Source organism: Genypterus blacodes, unplaced genomic scaffold (assembly GCF_046128005.1).
Source record: "Genypterus blacodes isolate CSIRO-AG114 ecotype Tasmania unplaced genomic scaffold, CSIRO-AGI_Gbla_v1 ptg000076l_1, whole genome shotgun sequence".
Taxonomy (NCBI): Eukaryota; Metazoa; Chordata; class Actinopteri; order Ophidiiformes; family Ophidiidae; genus Genypterus; species Genypterus blacodes.
This window is the reverse complement of record NW_027466885.1, coordinates 6,590,194-6,606,723: the sequence shown is the minus strand read 5'-3', so window position 1 is coordinate 6,606,723 and position 16,530 is coordinate 6,590,194. Positions and strand designations below refer to the sequence as shown.

The window sequence follows — 16,530 nt, the reverse complement described above, 5'->3', positions numbered from 1 at the left end:
TGACCTGCAGTGGGGGGGGGGGGGGGGGGGGGGGGGGGGTGCTAATGGAAATGTCACTATAACAAAGATGATTTGAGGATGTGAAGAAATCAGACGCAGCCAGACGGGAGCAAATAAATACGGCCAGGTGGACTCCACTGCAATATTCTGTGTGTCAAACAAGTAGGAAAACATCCAGATGAAACTTCTCAAACCACTCTTGCAACATAATCCACATCCATCCACATACTGTCCGTCCCATATGCGCCGCTGGCTCCCAACCCGCCACACACCCGTCTGCCAGAATTTGGTTAAATGCATGACTTCTGTTTCAGTTCGCAGCCTGGATGAGCTTGTGAACATGAGCAAGCATTGAGTGCCTGGCTGCCGTTTGTTGAGTTGTAGAGCGTTTTTTGGTTTTGTCCAGTTCAACCAGACATGAGTTTGCTTCCCCTCCTCGGTAAGTTTCATCTGGTTAAGTCAGTCGTGCTCAGTTGCAGTTGAAGACGACGACATCGGCGCCTTTTTAAGGAAGTGAAGCCGACCTTATCCTGAACAAACTACCAGCCAATCCACTGAGCTACTGGTCGATCTAGAAGCAGACGGTGCTTGGCTTTGAAATCAAGCTGTGAAAAGCTTATAACACAATATTCTCTGTGTTTGCTCGTGTTTGTGTGTGTGTGTAAGGTTGGTGATCTTCAACAGAGACTCTGGGACAGGTCGAGAAAGCTGGACGAAGCCCAGCGGCGCTCCAAGGACAGTTTGGAGGACGGTGCTCGTCTGCGGGCGCGGCTAGACGCACACAGGGCATCTGCTAACAGCCAACACCAGATACTCACCTCGGAGGTAATTATGCGTACCTATATGTGTGGGGAGGGCTGTGTGTGTGTGTGTGTGTGTCTGTACCAGTGGGTAATATCCTTGATTAAAAAGATATTCAGAGCTTCTGTAATAAGTGCCGGATGAGATCATATTCTTATTTGCATGGAGGTGGCAACATCATACATTTTTCGGACGTTAAGAAGTTTCTAGAAAAGTTTTTAGTGCCAGTTATAATGAAATATGAAACTGATTTGCCGGCATGCCTTCTCAGTAAAACGAGGAGTCACATCCCACTGCATCTTTTGAATGGCTGCGTAATGGAGCCATGAGGTTGCGAGTGATTGCATACTTAAATGTTTATTTTGTAAAATGGAACATACTATGCTTTCTATTTCCTCTCGTGTTTAGGGAAGAATGTGTCGAATAGGTTTCAAAACTTCACACATATCGGACATGCACACCCGTGAGCCAAACACACAAAGTTAGTTGATGTACCAAATTAAATGTTAAAAGGAAATGTACAGAAAAGACAACTTTGTGTGTGTTTGTGTGTGGGCCTGTATGTCAAACATTCCTCCCACTTGTCCTCTATTGCTTTTCATTTTGCTTTGATCGTTCATCGTCATATTCACAACCATCTTAACCCTCGCCCTGCGTTCCTTCTCGCTCTCCTTTGCTTCTCTCCTTTCCTTCCGCCCTGTCGCTCCCCCGTAGCTCGGCAGCGTGCAGAGCCAGCGCCACGCTTTGGAGAAACAACTGGAAGAGAAAGAGAAAGAGCTGGAGAGTGTTGCACACAAGGCATGGACACACACACACACACACACACACACACACAGACACACACACACCGTATTGACTTACAACTGTCATAACCACGCTGCGAGTTTAAGAAAGAGAATGTGCTCTTTTGTTTCATATTAAACTTTTATCCCTCTTACACTACAGATGAGTTAACAGAATGAAGATGTAGTTTTGCTCAGTGGCCTAATATGTTTTACTTCAAATTTTCAATAAACTGCAGTGTAAATGGATGAAGTACTGAACTTTTACACATTACTGTCTCAGTGTAAAAGCAATCTTATTTCCCTGTAGTCACACTAAAAACGGTGGCATTTCTAGATAAAAGAGTCATTTTAACTCACTCACTACTAACTGCCCCAATGCTTATCATTCTAAATGGCCATTAGACAGGCTGTAGATGAGGTAAAATGCATAAAATACTACCTTTAGCTCATTCTTCCACTACTTTTGATGATATATGGACTAGGCGGCGTGTCTGGAGAGCTCTCTGAAGGAGGCGGAGGAGAGCTGCGCCGGTGCCAAGACGGAAGTCCAGAACCAAAGTCTGCTGTTAGAGGAGATGACCAGAGAGCTGGAGAGACTCTCAGTCGCTGAGAAGGATGCTGTGCTGCTGGTACACGCTGTGTGTGTGTGTGTGTGTGTGTGTGTGTGTGTGTGTGTGTATATCTCTCATCAGTCATGTCAGGCTGACGAAATTGTCTGCTGTGTTTGTGTGTGTGTTGGCTGTCTGAGAGGCCTCCTGACTAATCTAACACAGGGCTCATTTAACACTGTGCTAATTAATTGGAGGCTTGGATTTGGCAAGGGGTTCTGAAACACAGGACACACACAATCGTGAGGCGTTCAAGCACTGTCTGATTCCTTACAAGTAATTAATCCCATTCCTTCAGTACTTCATCAATAAACTGATGCACAGTAATACAACACAACATCAGCAGTTGTTTAGTGTAGCATTCATGTGTTTTATTCTGTAATCTTTGTGTTTGGTGAGTAAGAATTTGTGTGAGTGAAATTATCAACATGAACCTAACAGCAAAATCAGCAGATGTCAGAAAAAACGATTGGTTGCTCGAACAAGCAACTTGATGCAATTTAGCTTTCAGTTCCTGACTAAATTAGGAGCCACTTTAGCCCAAACTATTTGGAGGATGCTCTGCTTTGTTTGTTCTGCAAAAGTCTTCGCTCGCATTACCACCATACCTTCAAGGTTCAGGATGATTACAGCAAGTGGCGCATTTGTTTGAGTCGCAGCGGTTTACATCTAGCCAGTCAGATTTTCAGTAGTTCTGAATTCTTAGTTGTGCAATCTTTTAAGAAATAATTTTTCATTCATAGTGGACGTAAATAACAAAGACAAAAGAGCTTGTGTGTCATCAGTGCCCCATTGTTTAACAACCTTGAATCCCCCAGGTTTTAAGTCTTACAAGCTGAACTCCGGCATCTGGAGCTCAAACTTGCTTCAGGAACAACATCTCGGCCACCGGCACTGGTCTTTGTTTGTAGATTTAGATTCAGAGATTTGCTCCATTTCAGACATAAGGAAGTGTCTGCTTGATGTGAAACTCAGGAGAAATTAAAACTTTTTGGTAGGAATCCCGCTCGTCAAACAGAGCAGATCTTGACAGTTGCTGAGATTTGGCAGAGGTGCAAACTCCGCTGGGTGCCATCTAGTTATTCGTATTTTGCACAGTCTCAACAATCACCATCTCACTTGGAAACTTTCAGACAAAGAAATATGAGGAAATTACTTAAGAGACCAATTTTGGGAAGAAAATTAATATGAAGTTAAAGTGTACCTCACAGCTTCTCTCTTTTCTTTACCCTTGTGGTGTGTTGGCGCAGTAGAAACGCAGTGTGAAACGCCTGAAACCAAGACAAATTAAAAGGATTTTTATCAAATAGTGGTGTGTGTGTGTGTACTGTATACATGCACATAGAGTACAGCGTATTCTCTTGTGTGCCTGTGCGTGTGTTAGATGAAAAAAAGCGAGCAGCGCGTGCGGCACCTGGACCACGATGCGGTTGCTTTGCGAGCCACCCAGGACTCCCTGAAGAGAACCATGGCGACGACGGAGAAACAGGCACAACAGCTGGTCCAAGACAACTCGCAGCTCAAAGGCACTGTGGCTGCACTGAAGAGTAAAGTGGGTAACACACACACACATACACACTCATACCCACACACACACACACCCCTGACACACACACGAGGGAAGCTCTTTCTTAAATAAGGAACAGAATTGGGCAACCTTCTCTAAATCAAATCCAGTCAGGCACATCAGGGAATTCTCTTCATTTTTTACCTCCTTCACAGTTAATCATCCCTCCTTCTTCTCCTCCTTGTCCGCCCTCCCTCTCTCGCCCTCTCTCCATATTTAATAACTCATCGCCACCATCTTAGCTCCGCAGAGGGTTGGCTCATTGTACAATAAAGGACCATGTTCTTATGAATATCAGTTAGCCAAGAAAGGGAGACTGAGCGTGCGCGTATGTGAGGGGATGGGTGGGAGGGGGTTAAATCTTGTTGCGTTCCTCTCACATATCCTTTCATTATGATTTTCTTTGCTATTTCTGTTTTATTTATCTTGTACCTGGATTCATTCCCTTCCGTTTTTCCTCGTCCAGTCTCGTCCTCGCCCCAATGCGACCCAATGTTAATGAATGGGAACATTAAAGAGTCATATGCATGATGAATGGAATGGCCTTTAGGTTTCCCTCTTTGTCCTTTCTTATAATTCTTTCTCCTTTCTCTCTCTCCCTCTCTCTCTTACACACACACTTTCTTTTTCACCCCTGTAGGCGTATTTCAGAAGTGGCATCAATGTGTTTTTAGGTTTAGATAAACCTATTTACCCGTTGCGTTGAGGTGATCTTCTGTCACCTCTTTTGCTTTTTGAAAATGATTCTTATAAGGAGATTGGTGTTTAAATGTGTTTTGATGTCACAGCCGTGTTTTCACGTTGGTTGACGCTGCATAATTGTGCCAAATTTGAGTCTTTCAGTTTTTAGCCATTTAATCTAAAACGGCCAAAGGGTCGACATGAAAAACTGTTTGTACAAATGAATTTGCCAGTACGAGGAGTTACAACACAACATAGCACAGAGAGGATGTATCACAGTATATGACAGTAAACTAAGCACTGATGTTTATACTTTTACAGCCCTCCAAAAATCAATCAGTCAATTTTGTGCAAATGTGCCGCATAACAAGTATTTCAAAAAGCGTTCATTAACTGGTTTTGGCACTGAGAGCGCACGCCTTCGACCAGCTTCCTCCAACGGGAAGGTTACATTTCAGAAATCTGGTCTGATCACAGCATGATGGCTTCTCTTGACTGATGAAGGGCCCGTGCATAAACTCACTGTGAGCTTTGCCGCAGGCTCAAAGGAACACTCTTCTGAAGTGTCCTACGACTTTATGATGTGTAGTCCAGCGGTTTTATTGCTCCTAAGTCAAAGCAGTAACTGTAGGGTTCCCTACCATGGCACAAAGCATTTATGATGTTCCTTTTCACTGCCATGGAGACAGAACGGAGGGCAAACGTCCCTAAACTACACACTCTCCTCCTGTTTGCATCTTTTAACGGCTCAGACATTCTTATTCTGTTGTGCCTCTTCCTCTGCATCAGAAGTTCTTCATCCATGGGTCTGCGTGCTTCTCTCTCTCTCTTGCTCTCTCGCTCTCTCTCTCTCTCTCTTTCCACACTTCTCTCCCTGTCGCTCCTGTTTCCACGATCGGCCTTCAGTTCAAGGTTAAACCATAGAAAAACGGTGCGCACTTATTCTTTATCTCTCCCCTCCTCTTTATCTACTTCCACCCCCTTCCTCAGTTCCAGACCAGCGAGTGCGCAGTGAGCGACATCGGCCAGACCCTGGATCAGGCCAGAACCAGCCTGATCCTGGAGAAGCGGCAGAGGCAGCAGATCCAGGACCAGTTAGACCTCGCCAACAAAGAGGTGGAGCGCCTGCAGCAGGAACTGACACAGATCCGTCGCACAACTGAAAAAAAGGTATCTTAAAGGGCTGAAGTCGACTATTAAGCTATGAAATCATACATTTGACATATTATCCAAATAATTTAGGAGAGACATGCTCAAAGTCAGTGAACATATACACCAGAAGCTTGGACAGTGCCAGGCAAAAACAGGAGCAGGTGAAACGGTTAAACTGGAAATGTGCAATTTCAACAGAATGGAGATGAAATATAATATTCACTTTTAATGTAATGCATTGTCTTTTCTCCACAATGGGGCTGATAAGAGAGGCCGCCCAGGTGAGGAATTCATTCAAATATTCAATTTCCAAATGTTATATTCACACTGACAGAATGTATTGTCTATTCCCACAATGGCGCTGATAATAAGGTTTTAGATAATGGGTAATAGGATGGTCTGATATTTAGAGCCTTGATGGAAAGAAAATATACACACCTTTCACGAGACATACTGAACAAAAAAGGCTGGATAAAATAGATGTATTTTCTTTTTTTGTCTCTTTTTATATGACATGTCAAAAAAAGTATATGTTAGTGTTGCCTCTTTTGTGTTTGGGCTTCAGTTTGCCAGGTTGGAAAGATGCTCAGTGATTCAGGGAGCCCGCTGGTTGACCGCCCGAGGCCTAGGTTTGCTCAGGCAGGACGCCAGGTTCAAGCCTCTTCACTCAGAATAATTATTTTCAGAACGTGTTTTTAGGGTCACGGGGTGATGTTGGGATTTTTGTTTGCCGTCAGTAAAGGCCATTGTTACCGCACTGGCCCAATTTTAAAGGATGTTAATCAAAAAAGCTTCATATTACTAGAACACAATAATGTATTTTACTTTGATAAAAAAATAGGATATTTTGATGATATCTATTTTACTCTGAATGTGTGATCAGGATTTCTACTCTGCAGGATGAAACGTTGTTTGCAGTGATGGTATTGTAATTTCACCCAGTTAGGCTTAAATTTAAGATGTGTAAATTAACCATTTATCAAATGCAGTAAAACTGTAAGAGGTGGTTAGTTATTTTTGTAGTTGTGTACAACCATTCATGTAGATCTGTGTCTTGTTCCGGGCTGTACAGTATGTGTAATTAGTTGTGTGTGTGTGTGTGTGTGTGTGTGTGTGTGTGTGTGTGTGTGTGGATTGGTTAAGTCAACAGATGGACCATTACTCTCTCTGTCCAGGGATCTGGTTTCTGCTCCACATCTGGCCCTGCTTTACACACCAAAACTGCTGTTTCTCTGATCTACTACAAATACACACACACACACCCGCGCACATACACATACAGTTATGCTTTCTCTCATACACACTTCAGTCCATCATTACATGGACAGTGGCGGTATGTGTGTGTGTGTGTGTGTGTGTGTGCGTGCTTGTACATATATGAAAGTGAGAGAAGTTTGTATTAAGCATTTCCCTCTAATGTCCTAACATTAGCACAGCTGAACAAATAATGTCAGCACTCTCCTTCATCTGAGATGTGCAGGGCTTTTTCCCTCGCTCTCTCCTCCGCTCTCTCACACACAGACTTGGACATCGTCGCTAGGAAGAATAGGAAAGCTGTCGGCCCGTGTTTTTTTGGAGAACTGCCAATCCTTTCTTTCCGATGTTATTCACTGAGAATGGCTGGGAGCAGACAGAGGGAGGCAACAGGGGACAGGGAGGCTCTGATCCTGTGTGTGTGTGTGTGTGTGTGTGTGTGTGTGTGTGTGTTTGATGTCTATGTATATGTTTGGTTAAGAACATGTACTTTCCTCTAAATAGTTGTTAAATGTGTATCAAAATACACTTATAACAGGTTTAGGTCCCAATTTAAAAAATGTGCTTCAAGGTCTTAAAATGCTGGCGCCGGACTTGACAATTTCTCTGAGAGTACTTGCTTTGTACATTTATGATCCAGATTGTGTCTTTATTATCCATTTCCTTTTTCCTCTATTTTCTTTCTCTGCATCTCCACTTTTATTGCCTTTCTGTCTCATGTACTTCCTGTCTTTCCACGTCGCGCTCACACTCGCACACATCATATGGCAGATGGCCCATATGTTTCTGCATTTAGCCGTGCAGGTTAAACGTTGGTGTGTGCGTGTCCGAAACTCGTCCATTGAAGAGTTTGACTGTAGCGAAGCCATTAACATGACAAGGGGCTTTGTCTCTGAGATGATCTCCTTCATCCTCTCCAGGCTCAAGAAACACACACCGCTCTCTGGAGGGACTGGCTTTAAAAAGCTCCAGTCGTAAAAAAAAAAAAAAAAAAAAAAGCTACGAGGAGGAAGGGAAGCAGGGAAGGAGGGATTTGAGGGGAGAAGGGAGTGAGATTGTGGGAGGAAGGGAGGAAGGAAAGGAGAGATAAGGAAAGCTGACTTGTGATGTTGTAGTTTCCCATTCACTCAGGCTGTGGCTGTGGATGCACTCTGATACTCTGATACACGACTTAGGGCCAAGATGTTACAGCCACAAAATCAGGCCAAACCTCCATTTTTGCAGTGTAAATGTATTGTAGCGAATACATGTGAGATCAATGTTAAAGCTTATAGCTAGGGAGGGAATATCTGAGTAGGTGGGTTTCTTCCAGGGCTGTGGTTGAGAGTAGAGTAGAGAAGTGGATCATTGTTTTTTTTATTGCGCATTAAAAATATTGCACATGGGCCCTGGAATGTAAATAAGAACATGTAAATCTCAGTAATATGCCGCCTTTACATGTTTGAAGCCTTGATAGAGCAGCGGGAGCAGGTCGGGCTGCAGAGGGACCATCAAAATCAAATAAAGTTTCATTTCTCATTGTGTGAGAAAGTGTAGATAGTGAAACTGATTTTTTTGTTCCGTTTTCCTAAGGAGCATTGAACAAAAAAAAAATCTATGAATGTTCCTTTCGTGTGAGATGTCCAGCGTTGTATTCAGAAATATGCACTTGAGATTCTTACATAAAGGAAGTCGGATAAAAGAATTTAAATCGCACATTGTTACAAAGGAACAGGGCGAGGGGGTGAGGAGAGAAGAGCGGAGAAGGTAAAGAAGAAAGCGAGGAGGCAGCGAGGGAGAGCGGTAGAGAGAGAGAGAGGGACGGTGTATGGTAAGCAGTATTGTGGGAGGTTGTTGAAGCCTTCAAGGTTGGATTTGGACAAACATTGGTCCTTGCTCACAATGCTTTACAACCATCATAACAGCTTACTGATTCCTCTCTTTCTCTCTCTCTCTCTTTCTCTCTCTCTCTCTTTCTCTCTCTCTCTCTCTCTCTCCCCCTCTCTGTTGATCTTGCTCATTGCTCATTTCTTTTCTTGCCTTGCCACGTCTCCCTTTCATCCCCCCCGCCGCCACCCCCACCCCCAACTGTTCAAATATTATTTCTCCCCCTCCTGTCGTCCTCTCCCCCCTTCTTTTTCTCCCTCTCTTTATCTTGTCATTGCCTGTCAGTAGGGATTCTATCTGCTCTGAGTGTTGTGTGTATGTGTATGCGAGCGTGCGTATGTGTGCGTGTACACATTGAGACCGAGATACACTTAAGCGCTCATTGATTTAAAAATACCTTCGATATTGGAGGTCCCCTCCTGCAGATTCGTTCAGGAGCTTATCGCACACACGCACACACGTAAAGGCTTGCGCAAACCAAAGCTCCACTCCAAAGTTTCTCCTTAAACTTTGTGATTGACCTAGTTAGCGTGTCGTTTTGACAAGTTGTCTGTTTTGACACGACATCCTCTGGTGTTTAGCAGCATCCTTTCCGCCTGTCACATGCTCAGATTGGGAATACGTGCGCGCGCAAAAACACAAAGATAAATCAAGCCAAGTCTTAACAATTGGCTGCGAGTGAATGCCGTGTTTGCTGCGGGTAAGTGGAATGACTTGCATTTGTAGGACGGACAAATCCTATGGTCATCGTTTTTGTGTGTGCAAATGTGTGTGTGTGTTTAGCAAGGCTGGCCGCTGACAGCCAGAGGTGAGAGGTCAAAGAGCCAAGTTAACTCCATCAATCCCCCCGGACAGTTACAAACGAGCCCTCAACTCTGGTCAAAACAATCCCTGGATCATGCTGGATGTAGGTGTAGATGGAGAGGGAGAGAGAGTGAGAGAGAGAGAGAGAGAGAAAATGGGAAGGCAAGGCGGGAGAGGAGACACGGAGAGAGAGGTGAAATGTGAGGTCATTCTGAGAGAGAGAGATAAAAAAAACTAAGAGAGCTGGAAACATTTCCCCAGAAAACTTGCGGGGAAAGATATATATATAAAATGAAATATGTCCTTGTGCAATCACACCCACATGGATTCGCATGCACAGCGGAACCCAATACACACACAGTAAAAGTGAAATGGGTAATTAGGGAAGGTCACCAAGGAAACAGGCAAACACAAACAATACTCAGACATAGTGTATACCTCAGAGAAGCATAAACAACCATTTCTCTCTGTGTAGCGTCATCCACCCACCACTACTGTCATTAACACAAATACTGTGCGATAACAGCACTGGGATATTTTATGTGTTAGTGTAAACAGTGACCCTAAGTTACCCTTTTTTGAAAGGTTGCTTCCATTATGGCGGAGAGATCCAATCTTTAAAATAAGGTCACATTAGAATGTAATTAGAAAATGTTCACTACATATCATACTAGCCACATCGCCTTCATTCTTAGTCGCTTTAAATGATGTGTTGTGTTTTTGGAGATGCTCGTAGATGCTTTGTCGGTAATGTGAAGCGAATCTTTTGTCTTCCAGATTCAGAAACGGGAGGTGAAGGTGTGCGCTCTCGTCAAGGAGCTGACAGAGAGCAAGAAGCAGCACTTGGATTGTCACAAAGAGGTGAAGATGATTTGTCGTCAAACATGTGTTTCTTAAATTCTAATCATCGTTTTGTGCAGACGAGACAATTTTTTCTATGGGTTGACTTTGGCTACATAAGTTATGAATTCATTTTTTCATTTCATATTAGTGTCTTAAAGCCTCTTAAGTTTGGAGCAGTGATGCAGGGGGCACACACACATTTTATAAAATTGTGTATTTCCCAGTTACTGAATCGAGAGAAGGAGCTGGAAACCCTGCGCGTGGAGAACAATGAGCTAAGAGCTAAAACAGAGAACAGCAGCAAGGAGTGTGTCCAGCTCAACCAGAGTAAAGACCGGCTTGAGAAGGAGCTGGCTCAGAGTCAGGAGACGCTCCACGCCTCACACCTCGAGGTGCAAATCTGTGTGTGTGTGTGCATGTGTGTCACCACAACCTCATGTTTTCAACAGTCCAATAATGATGGGAACATAAAAGCCTGCAACACACATTACTCAAGCTAAATGTAAACATAAAGCCTCATAGATTCAAAAGTAAAACAAAATGCAATACATTTTCGTGTCTCTAACATTGAAAGAAACTCCATAAATCAACCCAATTTGTTCGCTTTTACTTACCGTGCATTATTTATTGATTTAGATTTTTTAGTCGGATTTGGCTCATGTGCAAGTGCGTGTGTGTGTGTGTGTGTGTTTTTAGGTTCGAAGCAGAGATCAGTTAATTCTACACCTGAGAGCTGAAATGAAAACATCGGAACAGAAGCATCATGGGACACAGGGGGAGGTGTGTTGGCTCGTGTGTTATTAGAGTTTTTACTTGTAGGAGTTTATGCATTGTGCCTGTATTGCTGTGTGTGTGTGTGTATGTGATTTAACTATATAGTCAGATTATATTTTGTCCAGAAAAGATGTATTTATTATATTTATCATAACACATTATGCATATATATTTTGCTTTTTTGTATACACACTTATATCCAGCTTTACATTAAATAATTCATATAAAATTGGTTTTGGTTTCCCAAGATTATTTCTATTTTTTAAGGTTATTTCTGTTGCTTTTATATTCTGAAGCTGAGTTCATGAACACCCTGCATGTCTTTCCAGCGTTGTCCTGCTTTACTCCCACAAAGTTGCCCACTTTGACTTCGGAGAAGTGCCCAGCACATCAACAGCTTTCTACTGCTGTCTACTGAGCAGCACTGGGAGGTGTAGCGCATTGCTCAAAGGCTCCTCCAGTCAAATAAAGGGAAATTGTTACTCATACATGTCTGCTGTGCCCACATTTTCCCAGCTGGTCCCGAAACTAAACCGGGAAGTTCTCTGACTCACTCCTTCACTTTTAGGTTGTTGCCACCCCCTCGCCGTCTTTGCTTACGTAAAGCTTCTGCAGCCATTCCACCCTCATCCTTTTCATTGCTCTCTTGTCTCCTTTCCTTCACAGATGGCAGCGCTGGAGGCTGAGGTCACACGCTTGAACCGAAAAGTCAGAGGCCACCAGGAAGAGGCCAGTCAGTTAAGGGAAAAAGTCAGGGGTACAGAGCGTCTGAGAGAGCAGAAGGAGGAAGAACTACACAGCCAGCTCTCTATTAGTCAGCAACGGGTAAGGATGGCCTCCTTTCCTCTTCCCTCCTCTCTCCTCCACCTCTGCTCATCTCCATATCCCTTCCAGGTGAAAGCTCTGATGGAATCTATAGGTCAGCTGAACTCTGACCTGGAAGCCGTGACACAGGCGCACAAGATTGATGCAGAACGCCGCAGCCAAGCGAACGTCCTGCTTCACAGCCAACTGGAGCAGAACATGTCTGAGCTCAGCCAAATACAAAACAGGCTGGAGAGGCGAGAGCTGGAGGTCGCGGGGCTCAAGGGCGGTTTAAGTGAGGCCAGGACTCAGAAACAGATAGCAACAGGAAGGGTGAGTTTGATCTATTTCCTGTCTCAAATGAGTAAAATGAGACTAGACATTTTAGATTCAATAGAAACCCTTTCTAAATAATAACGATGAATAATTCTCACCTCCTTTGTCTTATTAGCAATCAGATATTTAGGATTTAATCTACCATTTCAGATTTTATATGACATTACTACATGTCGTAAGGAGAGTACTCGTTAGTTTTTTGTGACTAAATAAACAAAAGTCTGGGTCTGGTCTAACCCTGTAAGTTTTCAAAGGCTGTGCCCTTCCAAAGTTGTTTTGTGTGATCACGTGACCCCCGTGAATACACAAACAGCAGGCCAAATGAGGGTCCTGTCCGGTCATGAGGGTCAAATCGTTGTGTTTCCCAACATATTTGATAAGGCTTGTATGTTCTCCAAAAGCCAGAGTACTGAACCATACTAAGTAAAGTTGGCAGACGACATTAAAGTACAGAGTTAAAGTCGATGTTCCCCTCCTCTCCTCAATCACTCAATCACCTTGCAGGATCATGCTTCCTCGTCAGCCACGCTGCCATCCGCCCCGTGTTAGTCTGGGGTGAACCCAGTTAATCCCTGGTTAAACCAAGATGCAGTGAACCGCTGAAATCTAACTAGTTGGCTGTCATTAGATGTAAACCCTCATGTTCTGATCCAGATTACAGCGGGATTAACGTGGATGAACTTGGGCTGAGTGTTAGACTGGGTTTAACTTTCTCAACCTCTCCCCTTGAAAGGTGAGCTATGGTAGGATTCAGTGTAACACCGGGATTAAGCCTGGTTTCACTTCCTGGGTTCTCCAATCATTATGGCAGAGGTTACCTTAGAGCAGCACAGTCTTTCATTATAATTTTTGATTCCTATTGGCACATAGATATCCCTTTGCCTGCCTGTCTGTCTGCCTGTTTAGCTATTTATTCAGCTGTCATAATGAAGCATGACACACACAGCCCTGATTCAATAAGCTACTACCAATTGATTATGTGAAATTCTGATTATGATCACGATTGTTGTGGTCCTTTCGTAAAATTCTCATCTTTTGTATGTTTATTCATTCTTCTGTTTTCATACTCATAGCATGTTGCCTGCTTAATAGTGATCCGTGTCACTTTCATTCCATAATAGTGCATCACAATTTCAAAAGTGGTTCTGTTGTTTGGGATATAAGAAACATTTAGGCTGTTTGACTGCTATACACATGTGTTAGATTTGATTGCATTGACTCTCAGGTGGAGGCATCTGAGGGGCTGATGAAGAAGCAGAAAGCTGAGATGGAACTCCTTCATCAGCATCTAAAAGTAGCCCAGGAGAACCTGAAAGAGGCCAGTTTGCAAGCCCACGAGCAGAAAGAAAGTGTCGCAATTTTTAAGCAGAAGTACACGGCTGCAATGGAGAAGGTGCACAGGGTCCAGGGCCAGGTTGAAATGCTGGAAGAGGAGTTACGGTATTCACAGCGGCAGGTAGATGTTTAAATCAAGATATGTGTGTTGTGTCCTATTGTTGTTATTGCAATTAATCACTGTAGTTTACACATTTTCAGCTGAGAGAGTCCCAGGCAGCAACGTGTTCAGCGAAGGAAGAGCTAGATGAGCTGGAGAGGCGGTACCAAGAGAAGGTAGGTCAATGGGAGAGCTCACAGGGAGCTCTGGACCAATTGACCGAAGAGCTCCAGGCCAATCAGAACCTGTTGATGGAGAGTCAGCAAAGAGTGGGTCAGTTTGAAGTCCTGACCACATCACTGCAAGAACAGGTGGACACGCTCAAACAGCAGGTTAGGACACACACACACACACACACACACACACACACACACACACACACACACACACACACACACACACACACACACAGGGTCCAAGCTTCTACTGAATAGTCACTTTACCTGTTAGATTATCCTAAAATGTGTGTTTTTGTCACTGGGCTGTTTGGGAGTTGATCAACAGCAAACGATTATGGGCGGTGATGTAATCAGGTACAGTATTTAATTTCCAATGAGGGTGATTAGTGTTACTCAAATGTGTGTCTGCATTCCTGCATGAGTGTGTATGAGTGTATGAGTATACAGTATGCATCAGTGCACACATGTGTGAAGCATGTGCGTCCACATGTGCACTCGAGTGTGTCACTTAATCTTTTCTCCTTTTCTTTCTGTTTTATATTTACTATGTCAGGCAATAAATGAATCATCTTTATTACGGAGAAATTTAATTTGGATGAATTTAACTGCTGCCGCCAAGGTCAGACGGGCAGAATGTCATTTTAATCCAATCAACTTTAATCTGTTGGTTATAAAAGAGTTAGGCTGTTGAAGAATGGCTGTATCTCAGGCCCTTTATTACGCTGGCTAATGACTTTGATTGTGAGGCGCCTATCAAGCGGAGGTTAGGCGTCCTTATGGAGCTTCACGTCCTGCTAATTCTCCACTGCTCGCTGGCTCGGCTACTCTTTCAAATGCCTTCAATCCCTGTTTACAAGAAAAAAAATTGCAATACGCGACGATACAAATGTTAGAGATTAATCAACATGTTGTTTAATGTGTGGTTAGAAACGCAATGTTATCTCTACTCATTTATATTCTGACTTGTATGTGACTCTTTCACCCTGACAAGCCAGATTTCTTTTCCGGCCAGCTTTTGAATTGGAAACTGTTTGCCTAGGTCAAGGACACTAGCTAGCTAATGGACTGAGATTGAGGGTGGTGATGCATACACGGGTGGTGATGTCAGCTACAACATTCCTTTGTAATTGAGGTAACATCGCTAAAATCCGTCAGCAGTGTTGCATTTTCCTGATGCCCTAGAATTCCTCCGATCACCGCCCTCAGCCTCGATTGATCTGTTGCAATTTGAGTTTGGTTGACAATGTGTCTGTATTCCATGATGTATCAGATCCGTTGACACGTTCGGGATGGCTCATGAATGCAATTAGGAAAACAACAGATAATTCATCAGATAAAGGCTGATTTAAAACAAAATAATGACAATTGTAAAAATATGCATAATTATCTCATTGGATTGAATTATTGGCTCAATCCTGATCCAGATTCATTTTAAGAAGATACTGACAAATATAATATACTACTATCTTTCTGTTTAGGCAAGTATACTAGATGTTTTTTCAGGAGTCAGTTTTGTAACTGTTTGTACTAATATAATTGATTTTCTTATGAAAAAGATGAGATTGTGTTCACTGCAGAACATTAGTTGAACATTAAGTCGTCATAAATTCAAGACTGAGTTCCTGCTGAAATCATTACGCTTTCTTTATTCCTTCCCAGATCTGGTTACACATTTACTAACTGGACTATTTGTGAGTTATTTTTCTTCTGTTTCCTCTCCTGTTTGACTTTCACTCCTCACACACAGAAGCTGGTGTTTGAGTGTGAGCTCAGGCTTTATCAGCAGAGTCATTCTCATTCTGATGAGGAGTTCCTCAGCCTGCGAAGACACAGACAGCAGCTACAGAAGGTGTCAAAGTCGCACTTTGTTCATACTGCAATCACACTTAGACGTTATACTATTTACACAGGGATCCCTGTGATTACGTTTCAGGTTATGGTATATACATTTACACTGACAAATAATGCAAAAGCTCCACTCCACTTACATATATTCTGTGTGCGTGTGTTTCAGCGCTGTACTGAGCAGGCGGAGCACATTGCAGAGTGTGAAAAGGCTATTCTTCAGATGAAGTCAGAGCTGGAGAGAAGGTAATGTCAGTCTATAAAACTCTCATTCTCCTCTGTTGGTCTCACTTCCTGTCCTTGCCTCTCCACTCATGCCCTTCCCATCTGTCCCTGCTCCCTCCATTCACTCACTCTTTCTCTGAGCAGTCTACTTAACAAATGGCATACAATAGCGTGCAGTGCGTTATGGGAAATTTAACATAATGTATTCCAACTATTAATGTTCATTTGGCTAATCTGTTAGCTGGTTGGATTTTATGATCATTTAATGCTTCAGGCTTGTATTTCACTGTTCAGTGGCGTTCATTTATATTCAAGATGCTGACACAGCAGTTCAGTGGGGGTATCAGACAGACCTTTTTGCTCTCCACCCCATAGAGCCCAGGAAAAGGAGGGTCTGACGCAAAGCCTTGTTGCCTCCCACTGCACACACTTGTGCAATCGCGGCCAGCTGGAACAGGAAGTGACCCGTCTGGACAAGGCAGTTGCACGCTTAGACCAGGAGTTGGCTGACACCCACAAGGTAACAAGTGCTTTGATTTGGTGACCACCATTATCATATTATCCCACTCTG

General features: G+C 43.3%; 1 protein-coding gene across 1 annotated transcript in view; it reads left to right on the top strand.

The window, feature by feature from the left end:
• LOC143006992 (uncharacterized) overlaps positions 1-16,530 on the top strand; it is an 86,341-nt gene that overhangs the window by 40,541 nt on the left and 29,270 nt on the right. Inside the window, exons 8-22 of the mRNA XM_076158370.1 lie at positions 667-825; positions 1,516-1,599; positions 2,069-2,215; positions 3,579-3,746; positions 5,433-5,612; positions 10,296-10,379; positions 10,586-10,753; positions 11,058-11,141; positions 11,802-11,960; positions 12,030-12,272; positions 13,501-13,731; positions 13,812-14,042; positions 15,637-15,738; positions 15,904-15,980; positions 16,335-16,479. Of these exons, the coding sequence (XP_076014485.1) occupies positions 667-825; positions 1,516-1,599; positions 2,069-2,215; positions 3,579-3,746; positions 5,433-5,612; positions 10,296-10,379; positions 10,586-10,753; positions 11,058-11,141; positions 11,802-11,960; positions 12,030-12,272; positions 13,501-13,731; positions 13,812-14,042; positions 15,637-15,738; positions 15,904-15,980; positions 16,335-16,479 (2,262 nt within the window). The remainder of the gene's footprint in view (positions 1-666; positions 826-1,515; positions 1,600-2,068; positions 2,216-3,578; positions 3,747-5,432; positions 5,613-10,295; positions 10,380-10,585; positions 10,754-11,057; positions 11,142-11,801; positions 11,961-12,029; positions 12,273-13,500; positions 13,732-13,811; positions 14,043-15,636; positions 15,739-15,903; positions 15,981-16,334; positions 16,480-16,530) is intronic.